Source organism: Heptranchias perlo, chromosome 2 (genome assembly GCF_035084215.1).
Source record: "Heptranchias perlo isolate sHepPer1 chromosome 2, sHepPer1.hap1, whole genome shotgun sequence".
NCBI lineage: Eukaryota > Metazoa > Chordata > Chondrichthyes > Hexanchiformes > Hexanchidae > Heptranchias > Heptranchias perlo.
The window spans coordinates 167,872,961-167,886,558 of NC_090326.1; the positions used below are offsets into that span (position 1 = coordinate 167,872,961).

The following is a 13,598-nucleotide window of genomic DNA, read 5'->3' on the forward strand; positions in this document are numbered from 1 at the left end:
CCCCTCACTGAAATATAATATCCCCACACCCCTCACTGAAATATAATATCCCCACACCCCTCACTGAAATATAATATCCCCACACCCCTCACTGAAATATAATATCCCACACCCCTCACTGAAATATAATATCCCCACACCCCTCACTGAAATAATATCCCCACACCCCTCACTGAAATATAATATCCCCACACCCCTCACTGAAATATAATATCCCCACACCCCTCACTGAAATATAATATCCCCACACCCCTCACTGAAATATAATATCCCCACACCCCTCACTGAAATATAATATCCCACACCCCTCACTGAAATATAATATCCCCACACCCCTCACTGAAATATAATATTCCACACCCCTCACTGAAATATAATATCCCACACCCCTCACTGAAATATAATATCCCCACACCCCTCACTGAAATATAATATCCCACACCCCTCACTGAAATATAATATCCCCACACCCCTCACTGAAATATATTATCGCCACACCCCTCACTGAAATATAATATCCCCACACCCCTCACTGAAATATAATATCCCCACACCCCACACTGAAATATAATATCCCCACACCCCTCACTGAAATATAATATCCCCACACCCCTCACTGAAATATAATATCCCACACCCCTCACTGAAATATAATATCCCCACACCCCTCACTGAAATATAATATCCCCACACCCCTCACTGAAATATAATATCCCCACACCCCTCACTGAAATATAATATCCCCACACCCCTCACTGAAATATAATATCCCCACACCCCTCACTGAAATATAATATCCCCACACCCCTCACTGAAATATAATATCCCACACCCCTCACTGAAATATAATATCCCACACCCCTCACTGAAATATAATACCCCACACCCCTCACTGAAATATAATATCCCCACACCCCTCACTGAAATATAATATCCCCACACCCCTCACTGAAATATAATATCCCCACACCCCTCACTGAAATATAATATCCCACACCCCTCACTGAAATATAATATCCCCACACTGAAATATAATATCCCCACACCCCTCACTGAAAAATAATATCCCCACACCGCTCACTGAAATATAATATCCCCACACCCCTCACTGAAATATAATATCCCCACACCCCTCACTGAAATATAATATCCCCACACCCCTCACTGAAATATAATATCCCACACCCCTCACTGAAATATAATATCCCCACACCCCTCACTGAAATATAATATCCCACACCCCTCACTGAAATATAATATCCTCACACCCCTCACTGAAATATAATATCCCCACACCCCTCACTGAAATATAATATCCCCACACGCCTCACTGAAATATAATATCCCCACACCCCTCACTGAAATATAATATCCCCACACCCCTCACTGAAATATAATATCCCCACACCCCTCACTGAAATATAATATCCCCACACCCCTCACTGAAATATAATACCCCCACACCCCTCACTGAAATATAATATCCCCACACCCCTCACTGAAATATAATACCCCCACACCCCTCACTGAAATATAATATCCCCACACCCCTCACTGAAATATAATATCCCCACACCCCTCACTGAAATATAATATCCCCACACCCCTCACTGAAATATAATATCCCCACACCCCTCACTGAAATATAATATCCCCACACCCCTCACTGAAATATAATATCCCCACACCCCTCACTGAAATATAATATCCCCACACCCCTCACTGAAATATAATATCCCCACACCCCTCACTGAAATATAATATCCCACACCCCTCACTGAAATATAATATCCCCACACCCCACACTAAAATATAATATCCCCACACCCCTCACTGAAATATAATATCCCCACACCCCTCACTGAAATATAATATCCCCACACCCCTCACTGAAATATAATATCCCCACACCCCTCACTGAAATATAATATCCCCACACCCCTCACTGAAATATAATATCCCCACACCCCTCACTGAAATATAATATCCCCACACCCCTCACTGAAATATAATATCCCACACCCCTCACTGAAATATAATATCCCCACACCCCTCACTGAAATATAATATCCCCACACCCCTCACTGAAATATAATATCCCCACACCCCTCACTGAAATATAATATCCCCACACCCCTCACTGAAATATAATATCCCACACCCCTCACTGAAATATAATATCCCCACACCCCTCACTGAAATAATATCCCCACACCCCTCACTGAAATATAATATCCCCACACCCCTCACTGAAATATAATATCCCCACACCCCTCACTGAAATATAATATCCCCACACCCCTCACTGAAATATAATATCCCACACCCCTCACTGAAATATAATATCCCCACACCCCTCACTGAAATATAATATCCCCACACCCCTCACTGAAATATAATATCCCACACCCCTCACTGAAATATAATATCCCCACACCCCTCACTGAAATATATTATCCCCACACCCCTCACTGAAATATAATATCCCCACACCCCTCACTGAAATATAATATCCCACACCCCACACTGAAATATAATATCCCACACCCCTCACTGAAATATAATATCCCCACACCCCTCACTGAAATATAATATCCCCACACCCCTCACTGAAATATAATATCCCCACACCCCTCACTGAAATATAATATTCCCACACCCCTCACTGAAATATAATATCCCCACACTGAAATATAATATCCCCACACCCCTCACTGAAATATAATATCCCCACACTGAAATATAATATCCCCACACCCCTCACTGAAATATAATATCCCACACCCCTCACTGAAATATAATATCCCCACACCCCTCACTGAAATATAATATCCCACACCCCTCACTGAAATATAATATCCCCACACCCCTCACTGAAATATAATATCCCCACACCCCTCACTGAAATATAATATCCCCACACCCCTCACTGAAATATAATATCCCCACACTAAAATATAATATCCCCACACCCCTCACTGAAATATAATATCCCCACACCCCACACTGAAATATAATATCCCCACACCCCACACTGAAATATAATACCCCCACACCCCTCACTGAAATATAATATCCCCACACCCCTCACTGAAATATAATATCCCACACCCCTCACTGAAATATAATATCCCCACAACCCTCACTGAAATATAATATCCCCACACTGAAATATAATATCCCCACACCCCTCACTGAAATATAATATCCCCACACCCCTCACTGAAATATAATATCCCCACACCCCTCACTGAAATATAATATCCCCACACCCCTCACTGAAATATAATATCCCCACACCCCTCACTGAAATATAATATCCCCACACCCCTCACTGAAATATAATATCCCACACCCATCACTGAAATATAATATCCCACATCCCTCACTGAAATATAATATCCCCACACCCCTCACTGAAATATAATATCCCCACACCCCTCACTGAAATATAATACCCCCACACCCCTCCCTGAAATATAATATCCCCACACCACTCACTGAAATATAATATCCCCACACCCCTCACTGAAATATAATATCCCCACACCCCTCACTGAAATATAATACCCCCACACCCCTCCCTGAAATATAATATCCCCACACCACTCACTGAAATATAATATCCCACACCCCTCACTGAAATATAATATCCCCACACCCCTCACTGAAATATAATATCGCCACACCCCTCACTGAAATATAATATCCCCACACCCCTCACTGAAATATAATATCCCCACACCCCTCACTGAAATATAATACCCCCACACCCCTCACTGAAATATAATATCCCCACACCCCTCACTGAAATATAATATCCCCACACCCCTCACTGAAATATAATATCCCACACCCCTCACTGAAATATAATATCCCCACACCCCTCACTGAAATATAATATCCCCACACCCCTCACTGAAATATAATATCCCACACCCCTCACTGAAATATAATATCCCCACACCCCTCACTGAAATATAATATCCCCACACCCCTCACTGAAATATAATATCCCACACCCCTCACTGAAATATAATATCCCCACACCCCTCACTGAAATATAATACCCCCACACCCCTCACTGAAATATAATATCCCCACAACCCTCACTGAAATATAATATCCCCACACCCCTCACTGAAATATAATATCCCACACCCCTCACTGAAATATAATATCCCCACACCCCTCACTGAAATATAATACCCCCACACCCCTCACTGAAATATAATATCCCCACACCCCTCACTGAAATATAATATCACCACACCCCTCACTGAAATATAATATCCCCACACCCCTCACTGAAATATAATATCCCCACACCCCTCACTGAAATATAATATCCCCACACCCCACACTGAAATATAATATCCCCACACCCCTCACTGAAATATAATATCCCACACCCCTCACTGAAATATAATATCCCCACACCCCTCACTGAAATATAATATCCCCACACTGAAATATAATATCCCCACACCCCTCACTGAAATATAATATCCCCACACCCCTCACTGAAATATAATATCCCACACCCCTCACTGAAATATAATATCCCCACACCCCTCACTGAAATATAATATCCCCACACCCCTCACTGAAATATAATACCCCCACACCCCTCACTGAAATATAATATCCCACACCCCTCACTGAAATATAATACCCCCACACCCCTCACTGAAATATAATATCCCCACACCCCTCACTGAAATATAATATCCCACACCCCTCACTGAAATATAATATCCCCACACCCCTCACCGAAATATAATATCCCCACACCCCTCACTGAAATATAATATCCCCACACCCCTCACTGAAATATAATATCCCCACACCCCTCACTGAAATATAATATCCCACACCCCTCACTGAAATATAATATCCCCACACCCCTCACTGAAATATAATATCCCCACACCCCTCACTGAAATATAATATCCCCACACCCCTCACTGAAATATAATATCCCACACCCCTCACTGAAATATAATATCCCCACACCCCTCACTGAAATATAATATCCCCACACCCCTCACTGAAATATAATATCCCCACACCCCTCACTGAAATATAATATCCCCACACCCCTCACTGAAATATAATATCCCCACACCACTCACTGAAATATAATATCCCACACCCCTCACTGAAATATAATATCCCCACACCCCTCACTGAAATATAATATCCCCACACCCCTCACTGAAATATAATATCCCCACACCCCTCACTGAAATATAATATCCCCACACCCCTCACTGAAATATAATATCCCCACACCCCTCACTGAAATATAATATCCCCACACCCCTCACTGAAATATAATATCCCACACCCCTCACTGAAATATAATATCCCCACACCCCTCACTGAAATATAATATCCCCACACCCCTCACTGAAATATAATATCCCCACACCACTCACTGAAATATAATATCCCACACCCCTCACTGAAATATAATATCCCCACACCCCTCACTGAAATATAATATCCCCACACCCCTCACTGAAATATAATATCCCCACACCCCTCACTGAAATATAATATCCCCACACCCCTCACTGAAATATAATATCCCCACACCCCTCACTGAAATATAATATCCCCACACCCCTCACTGAAATATAATACCCCACACCCCTCACTGAAATATAATATCCCCACACCCCTCACTGAAATATAATATCCCCACACCCCTCACTGAAATATAATATCCCCACACCCCTCACTGAAATATAATATCCCCACACCCCTCACTGAAATATAATATCCCCACACCCCTCACTGAAATATAATATCCCCACACCCCTCACTGAAATATAATATCCCCACACCCCTCACTGAAATATAATATCCCCACACCCCTCACTGAAATATAATATCCCACACCCCTCACTGAAATATAATATCCCCACACCCCTCACTGAAATATAATATCCCCACACCCCTCACTGAAATATAATATCCCACACCCCTCACTGAAATATAATATCCCACACCCCTCACTGAAATATAATATCCCCACACCCCTCACTGAAATATAATATCCCCACACCCCTCACTGAAATATAATATCCCCACACCCCTCACTGAAATATAATATCCCCACACCCCTCACTGTAACACTCTGATATACCCCACACCCCTCACTGTAACACTCTCTGATATACCCCACACCCCTCACTGTAACACTCTGATATACCCCACACCCCTCACTGTAACACTCTGATACACCCCACACCCCTCACTGTAACAGTCTCTGATATACCCCACACCCCTCACTGTAGCACTCTCTGATATACCCCACACCCCTCACTGTAGCACTCTGATATACCCCACACCCCTCACTGTAACACTCTCTGATATACCCCACACCCCTCACTGTAACACTCTCTGATATACCCCACACCCCTCACTGTAACACTCTGATATACCCCACACCCCTCACTGTAACACTCTGATATACCCCACACCCCTCACTGTAATACTCTCTGATATACCCCACACCCCTCACTGTAACACTCTCTGATATACCCCACACCCCTCACTGTAACACTCTGATATACCCCACACCCCTCACTGTCACACTCTCTGATATACCCCACACCCCTCACTGTAACACTCTCTGATATACCCCACACCCCTCACTGTAACACTCTGATATACCCCACACCCCTCACTGTAACACTCTGATATGCCCCACACCCCTCACTGTAACACTCTGATATACCCCACACCCCTCTCTGTAACACTCTGATATTCCCCACACCCCTCACTGTAATACTCTCTGATATACCCCACACCCCTCACTGTAACAGTCTGATAAACCCCACACCCCTCACTGTAACACTCTGATATGCCCCACACTCCTCACTGTAACACTCTCTGATATACCCTACACCCCTCACTGTATCACTCTCTGATGTACCCCACACCCCTCACTGTAACACTCTCTGATATACCCCACTCTCCTCACTGTAACACTCTGATATACCCCACACCCCTCACTGTAACACTCTCTGATATACCCCACACGCCTCACTGTAACACTCTGATATACCCCACACCCCTCACTGTAACACTCTCTGATATACCCCACACCCCTCACTCTCACACTCTGATATACCCCACACTCCTCACTGTAACACTCTCTGATATACCCCACACCCCTCACTGTAACACTCTGATATAAACCACACCCTCACTGTAACACTCTGATATACCCCACACCCCTCACTGTAACACTCTGATATACCCCACACCCCTCACTGTAACACTCTGATATACCCCACACCCCTCACTGTAACACTCTGATATACCCCACCCCCCTCACTGTAACACTCTCTGATATACCCCACACCCCTCACTCTAACACTCTAATACCCCACACCCCTCACTGTAACACTCTGATATACCCCACACCCCTCACTGTAACACACTGATATACCCCACACCCCTCACTGTAACACTCTGATATACCCCACACCCCTCACTGTAACACTCTCTGATATACCCCACACCCCTCACTGTAACACTCTCTGATATACCCCACACCCCTCACTGTAACACTCTCTGATATACCCCACACCCCTCACTGTAACACTCTCTGATATACCCCACACCCCTCACTCTCACACTCTGATACCCCACACTACGCTATAATAACATGACCACAGCCTTTAACTAGCAGCCTGCTAACTGGTGACTGCTGATGTACAATTACCAATGTCAGGCCCAACCCGTCCACATCTGGATTCATTTCTGGTTCCAGCTCCTTCTCGTGTAGGATTCCCGTTGGGAGCATTTCCAGAATCTTGGAGCAGTAGGAAATCTCTGCCTTCGTGAGCTCAATTTTCTCTTTAATCTGAAACAGATCGCATTGGTAAAATGCACACGGTCAGACACACAGTGACACAAGTACACACACGGTCAGACACACAGTGACACAAGTACACACACGGTCAGACACACAGTGACACAAGTACACACACGGTCAGGCACACAGTGACACAAGTACACACACGGTCAGGCACACAGTGACACAAGTACACACACGGTCAGACACACAGTGACACAAGTACACACACGGTCAGGCACACAGTGACACAAGTACACACACGGTCAGGCACACAGTGACACAAGTACACACACGGTCAGGCACACAGTGACACAAGTACACACACGGTCAGGCACACAGTGACACAAGTACACACACGGTCAGGCACACAGTGACACAAGTACACACACGGTCAGGCACACAGTGACACAAGTACACACACGGTCAGACACACAGTGACACAAGTACACACACGGTCAGACACACAGTGACACAAGTACACACACGGTCAGGCACACAGTGACACAAGTACACACACGGTCAGGCACACAGTGACACAAGTACACACACGGTCAGGCACACAGTGACACAAGTACACACACGGTCAGGCACACAGTGACACAAGTACACACACGGTCAGACACACAGTGACACAAGTACACACACGGTCAGGCACACAGTGACACAAGTACACACACGGTCAGGCACACAGTGACACAAGTACACACACAGTCAGGCACGCAGTGACACAAGTACACACACGGTCAGGCACACAGTGACACAAGTACACACACGGTCAGGCACACAGTGACACAAGTACACACACGGTCAGACACACAGTGACACAAGTACACACACGGTCAGACACACAGTGACACAAGTGCACACACGGTCAGGCACACAGTGACACAAGTACACACACGGTCAGACACACAGTGACACAAGTGCACACACGGTCAGACACACAGTGACACAAATGTACCAATACTGACACATTCACGACCACAGAGTGACATTAATAAGAAAGACTTTCATTTCTATAAGCATCTTTCATAACCTCAGGATGTCACAATGCAATTTACAGCCAATGAAGTACTTTTGAAGGGTATTCACTGTTGTAATGTGGGAAATGCAGCAGCCAATTTGCGCACAGCAAGATCCCACAAACAATGAAATAAATGCCTTAGAGGTGGTGCAACGAAGGTTCCCTAGATTAATTCCTGGGATGAGAGGGTTGTCCTATGAGGAGAGGTTGAGTAGAATGGGCCTATACTCTCTGGAGTTTAGAAGAATGAGAGGTGATCTCATTGAAACATATAAGATTATAAGGAGGCTTGACAGGGTAGATGCTGAGAGGATGTTTCCCCTGGCTGGAGAGTCTAGAACTAGGGGGCACAGTCACAGGATAAGAGGTTGTCCATTTAAGACTGAGATGAGGAGGAATTTCTTCACTCAGAGGGTTGTGAATCTTTGGAATTCTCCACCCCAGAGGGCTGTGGATGCTCAGTCATTGAATATATTCAAGGCTGAGATGGATAGAATTTTGGACTCTGGGGGGATATGGGGATTGGGCGGGAAAGTGGAATTGAGGTTGAAGATCAGCCATGATCTGATTGAATGGCGGAGCAGGCTCGAGGGGCCGTATGGCCTACTCCTGCTCCTATTTCTTATGTTCTTAAATGCCAGATAATGTTTATTTTAATGATATTGGTTGAAGGATAAATGTTGGCCAGGACACCAGGGAGAACTCCCCTGCTCTTCTTTGAATAGTGGCCATGGGATCTTTTACATCCACCTGAGAGGGCAGACAGGACCACGGCTTAACATCTCATCTGAAAGACGGCACCTCTGACAGTGCAGCACTCCCTCAGTATTGCACTGGGAGTGTCAGCCCTGATTACGTGCTCAAGTCTCTGGAGAGGGGCTCGAACCCACGACCTTCTCAACCCCAACATCAGAGGAGATCCCATCCCCTATGTGATATTTGTCGATTCCCTCCACCCCTGGCTTATCTGAGTGAGGTTGCCAATCTGGTGCCAAATTAGTGGTGGTTCTCACTGGGTTTAGACTGCATTATTTCACCCTTCAGTTTACAGCGGTTTAACTGGGGAGCATCACACAATATCTTTCTTGAAGAATAGCTACCCTTTCCCTCAGTTCAGTGGGGTAGCACTCTCGCCTCTGAGTCAGAAGGCTGCAGGTTCAAGCCTCCACTCCAGTACAGGCTGACTCTCCAACCTAGGCCTGAGGGAGCTGATGCATTGTGGGAGGTGCGGTCCTTTAGATAAGACATGGACCCTCCAGTGGGTCCACTCGGGTCGCCAACTCTGGTTGGACATATTCCTGGAGGCGCCATCACATGACTTCCTGCCTCCAACTGACCCACCCCCACACTCCCGCCATTGTGCCTTCCCACGGCCAATCGGAAAGCAAATAGACTCCGTGTTGCCTGATTGGCTGATTCTTGACTGTCATTCAAACAGCCTTCTCCCCCATATCCAATATTTTTATAAATAATAAACAAAAGTGTTCCAAGTAAGTTTTCTTAAAATCACAATATTTTTATTACCCCTATGATTTTTCTCCCGAGTGTTGCTCCCAGCAGTGTCCTGGAGATTATTTTTTAGTTCCTGGAGCCTCCAGGACAATTCCTGGAGGGTTGGCAACCCTAGGGTCCACTGGAAAAAGAGGAGTGGGGGAGTTCTCCTCGTCAACAATCCTCCCTCAACCAACATGACCAAGATTTATTACTCATCCATCTTATTGTTCACCAAAATAAGTCATTGTGGTGAAAAAAAAGAAATTCCCTCGTCTGTGAGCTACATCGAGTCTACAGCACAGAAACAGGCCATTCGGCCCAACTGGCCTGTGCTGTAGACTCGTGTAACTCGATGTTACATGACTGGTCGTTCATGCTCCACACGAGCCTCCTCCCTCCCTACTTCATCTCACCCTATCAGCATATCCTTCTATTCCTTTCTCCCTCATGTGTTTATCGAGCTTCCCCTTAAATGCATCGACACTATTCGCCTCAACTACTCCATGTGTTAGCGAGTTCCACATTCTCACCACTCTCTGGGTAAAGAAGTTTCTCCTGAATTCCCGATTGGATTTATTAGTGACTATCTTATATTTATGACCCCTAGTTCTGGTCTCCCCCGCAAGTGGAAACATCTTCTCTACGTCTACCCCATCAAACCCTTTCATAATCTTAAAGACCTCTATTGTGTCACCCCTCAGTCTTCTCTCTTCCAGAGAAAAGAGCCCCAGCCTGATCAATCTTTCCTGATAGGTATAACCTCTCAGTTCTGGTATCATCCTTGTGAATCTATTTTGCACCCTCTCCAATGCCTCGATATCCTTTTTATAATATGGAGACCAGAACTGTGCACAGTACTCCCAAGTGTGGTCTAACCAAGGTTCTATACAAGTTTAACATAACTTCTCTGCTTTTCAATTCAATCCCTCTAGAAATGAACCCCAGTGCTTGGTTTGGATTTTTTATGGCCTTATTAACCTGCGTCGCTATTTTTAGTGATTTGTGTATCTGTACCCCCAGATCCCTCTGCTCCTCTACCCCATTTAGACTCTTATTATCCAAGCTCTTTGAGATCTTTCTGAGCAGTGCTGCTATATACACCCCCAAGTCTTTCTTTTATACTTTTGATCACTAATATTCCAAGATCACAGAGGGCTAGGAAAACACAGCGGGCCCACCTCTTTGAACCTGCGCCTTTGGGAGGGAGTCAGGACCTGCTGGAGTGTCGTCTGACGAATTTCCACCAGGGAGAACTTCTGAAGCTTCTCGTTATTGCAGAATCCCCCGATGCGCACGATCCCAGTGCGTTTAAACTCAAGCATCCCTGAAAAGAATCACAGGTCGGTTACTAACCAGTGGTACCTGTAGTGACCACATCCCTTAGACACCAGTATCCCCCTCGCACAGGAGCTGGATAAATACCAGCTAGGATCGAGATTGGAACATGAGAAAGCAACAGAATGAGAAGAGGCCGTTCAGCCCATCAAACCCACTTGTAACATTGAGGTTTTTTTTGCCTATTGGGTCTGGGTGAATTTACATTATGATGTTGCTTGTGAGTTCACAAAGGGACAACTCCTAGAACAAACAGGATGTTGAATGGAAGCATTAGCTGGTGTACCAGGTGAAGTTTCTGTCACAACTGTGTACTCACGCACTGCCATATCAGTTTGAGACAATGGTGGGGGGGGGGGGCGGGGGGGCATTGGCACATTCCAGAGAAGTTTGCATCTGTAATGTTGGGACTGACTTCCATTCAGAGTTGCCAGCAGGGAGCAATGTAGTTGCCATGGCTCCCATACCAAAGTGGGGGGGTGGGCGGGGAGAAAGATTTCTCATTCAAACTGGTAGCTTTGAGTAAACCAATCCTCAAGATAGAGAGTTGACGGAGGGGGTCAGGAGGTCTAACATTTGCTCTTCGCTCTCTGGAAGAGCCAGTCCAGCTCAGTTTGAGTGTGAAACAGTGAGATAGGCAGGTCAGTTTTGCCTTCTTTCCCAGCCAGAGGGAGGCAGTGAGAGACTGTAGATTGAGGCATGAACACATGCAGCCTGTATTAGGAAAGGTTAGTGCCGGCCGGTTTTCAGAGAGTGCTAGATCGTAAAGTAAGTATTGACATTTGTAACACCCCTCCTCCCCCAGACCCTGTACAACCTACACTAGCACGGACTCTACCCCATCCATCAATCTCCTCCCACAGACCCTGTACAATCTACACTAGCACAGACTCTACCCCATCCATCAATTCAGTATTGGGGTATGTCAGACTGTATTGAGGTATGTCAGACAGTACTGGGGTATGTCAGAAAGTATTTGGGCATGTTAGACAGCACTGGGGTATGTCATTAAGTACTTGAGTATGTCAGAAACTACCTGAGTGTGTGAGACAGCACTGGGGTATGTCATACAGTACTGGGGCATGTCAGATACTACTGGATTATGTCAGGCAGTACTGGGGTATGTCAGGCAGTACTGGGGTATGTCAGAAAGTACTTGGGCGTGTGAGACAGTATTGGGGCATGTCATACAATACTGGGGTATGTCAGACAATACTTGATTATATCAGAAAGTACTTGAGTGTGTGAGACAGCACTGGGGTATGTCAGACAGTGCTAGGGTATGTCAGACAGCACTGGGGTATGTCAGACAGTGCTGGGGTATGTCAGACAGCACTGGGGTATGTCAGACAGCACTGGGGTATGTCAGACAGCACTGGGGTATGTCAGACAGTGCTAGGGTATGTCATACAGCACTGGGGTATGTCAGACAGCACTGGGGTATGTCAGACAGCACTGGGGTATGTCAGACAGCACTGGGGTATGGTCATACAGCACTGGGGTATGTCAGACAGCACTGGGGTATGTCAGACAGCACTGGGGTATGTCAGACAGCACTGGGGTATGTCAGACAGCACTGGGGTATGTCAGACAGCACTGGGGTATGTCAGACAGCACTGGGGTATGTCAGACAGCACTGGGGTATGTCAGACAGCACTGGGGTATGTCAGACAGCACTGGGGTATGTCAGACAGTGCTGGGGTATGTCATACAGTGCTGGGGTATGTCAGACAATATTGGGGTATGGTTATACAGTACTTGAGTATGTCATGATGTGGAGATGCCGGTGATGGACTGGGGTGGACAAATGTAAGGAGTCGCACAACACCAGGTTATAGTCCAACAGCTTTATTTGAAATCACAAGCTTT

At 45.7% G+C, this 13,598-nt stretch overlaps 1 protein-coding gene across 1 annotated transcript in view; it reads right to left on the reverse strand.

Annotated features, from left to right (window-relative positions):
* The window catches only part of LOC137332557 (NFX1-type zinc finger-containing protein 1-like), a 102,851-nt gene that overhangs the window by 61,708 nt on the left and 27,545 nt on the right, over positions 1–13,598 (reverse strand). Inside the window, exons 5-6 of the mRNA XM_067996479.1 lie at positions 11,573–11,718; positions 7,742–7,882 (exon numbers count right to left, since the gene is read on the reverse strand). Of these exons, the coding sequence (XP_067852580.1) occupies positions 7,742–7,882; positions 11,573–11,718 (287 nt within the window). The remainder of the gene's footprint in view (positions 1–7,741; positions 7,883–11,572; positions 11,719–13,598) is intronic.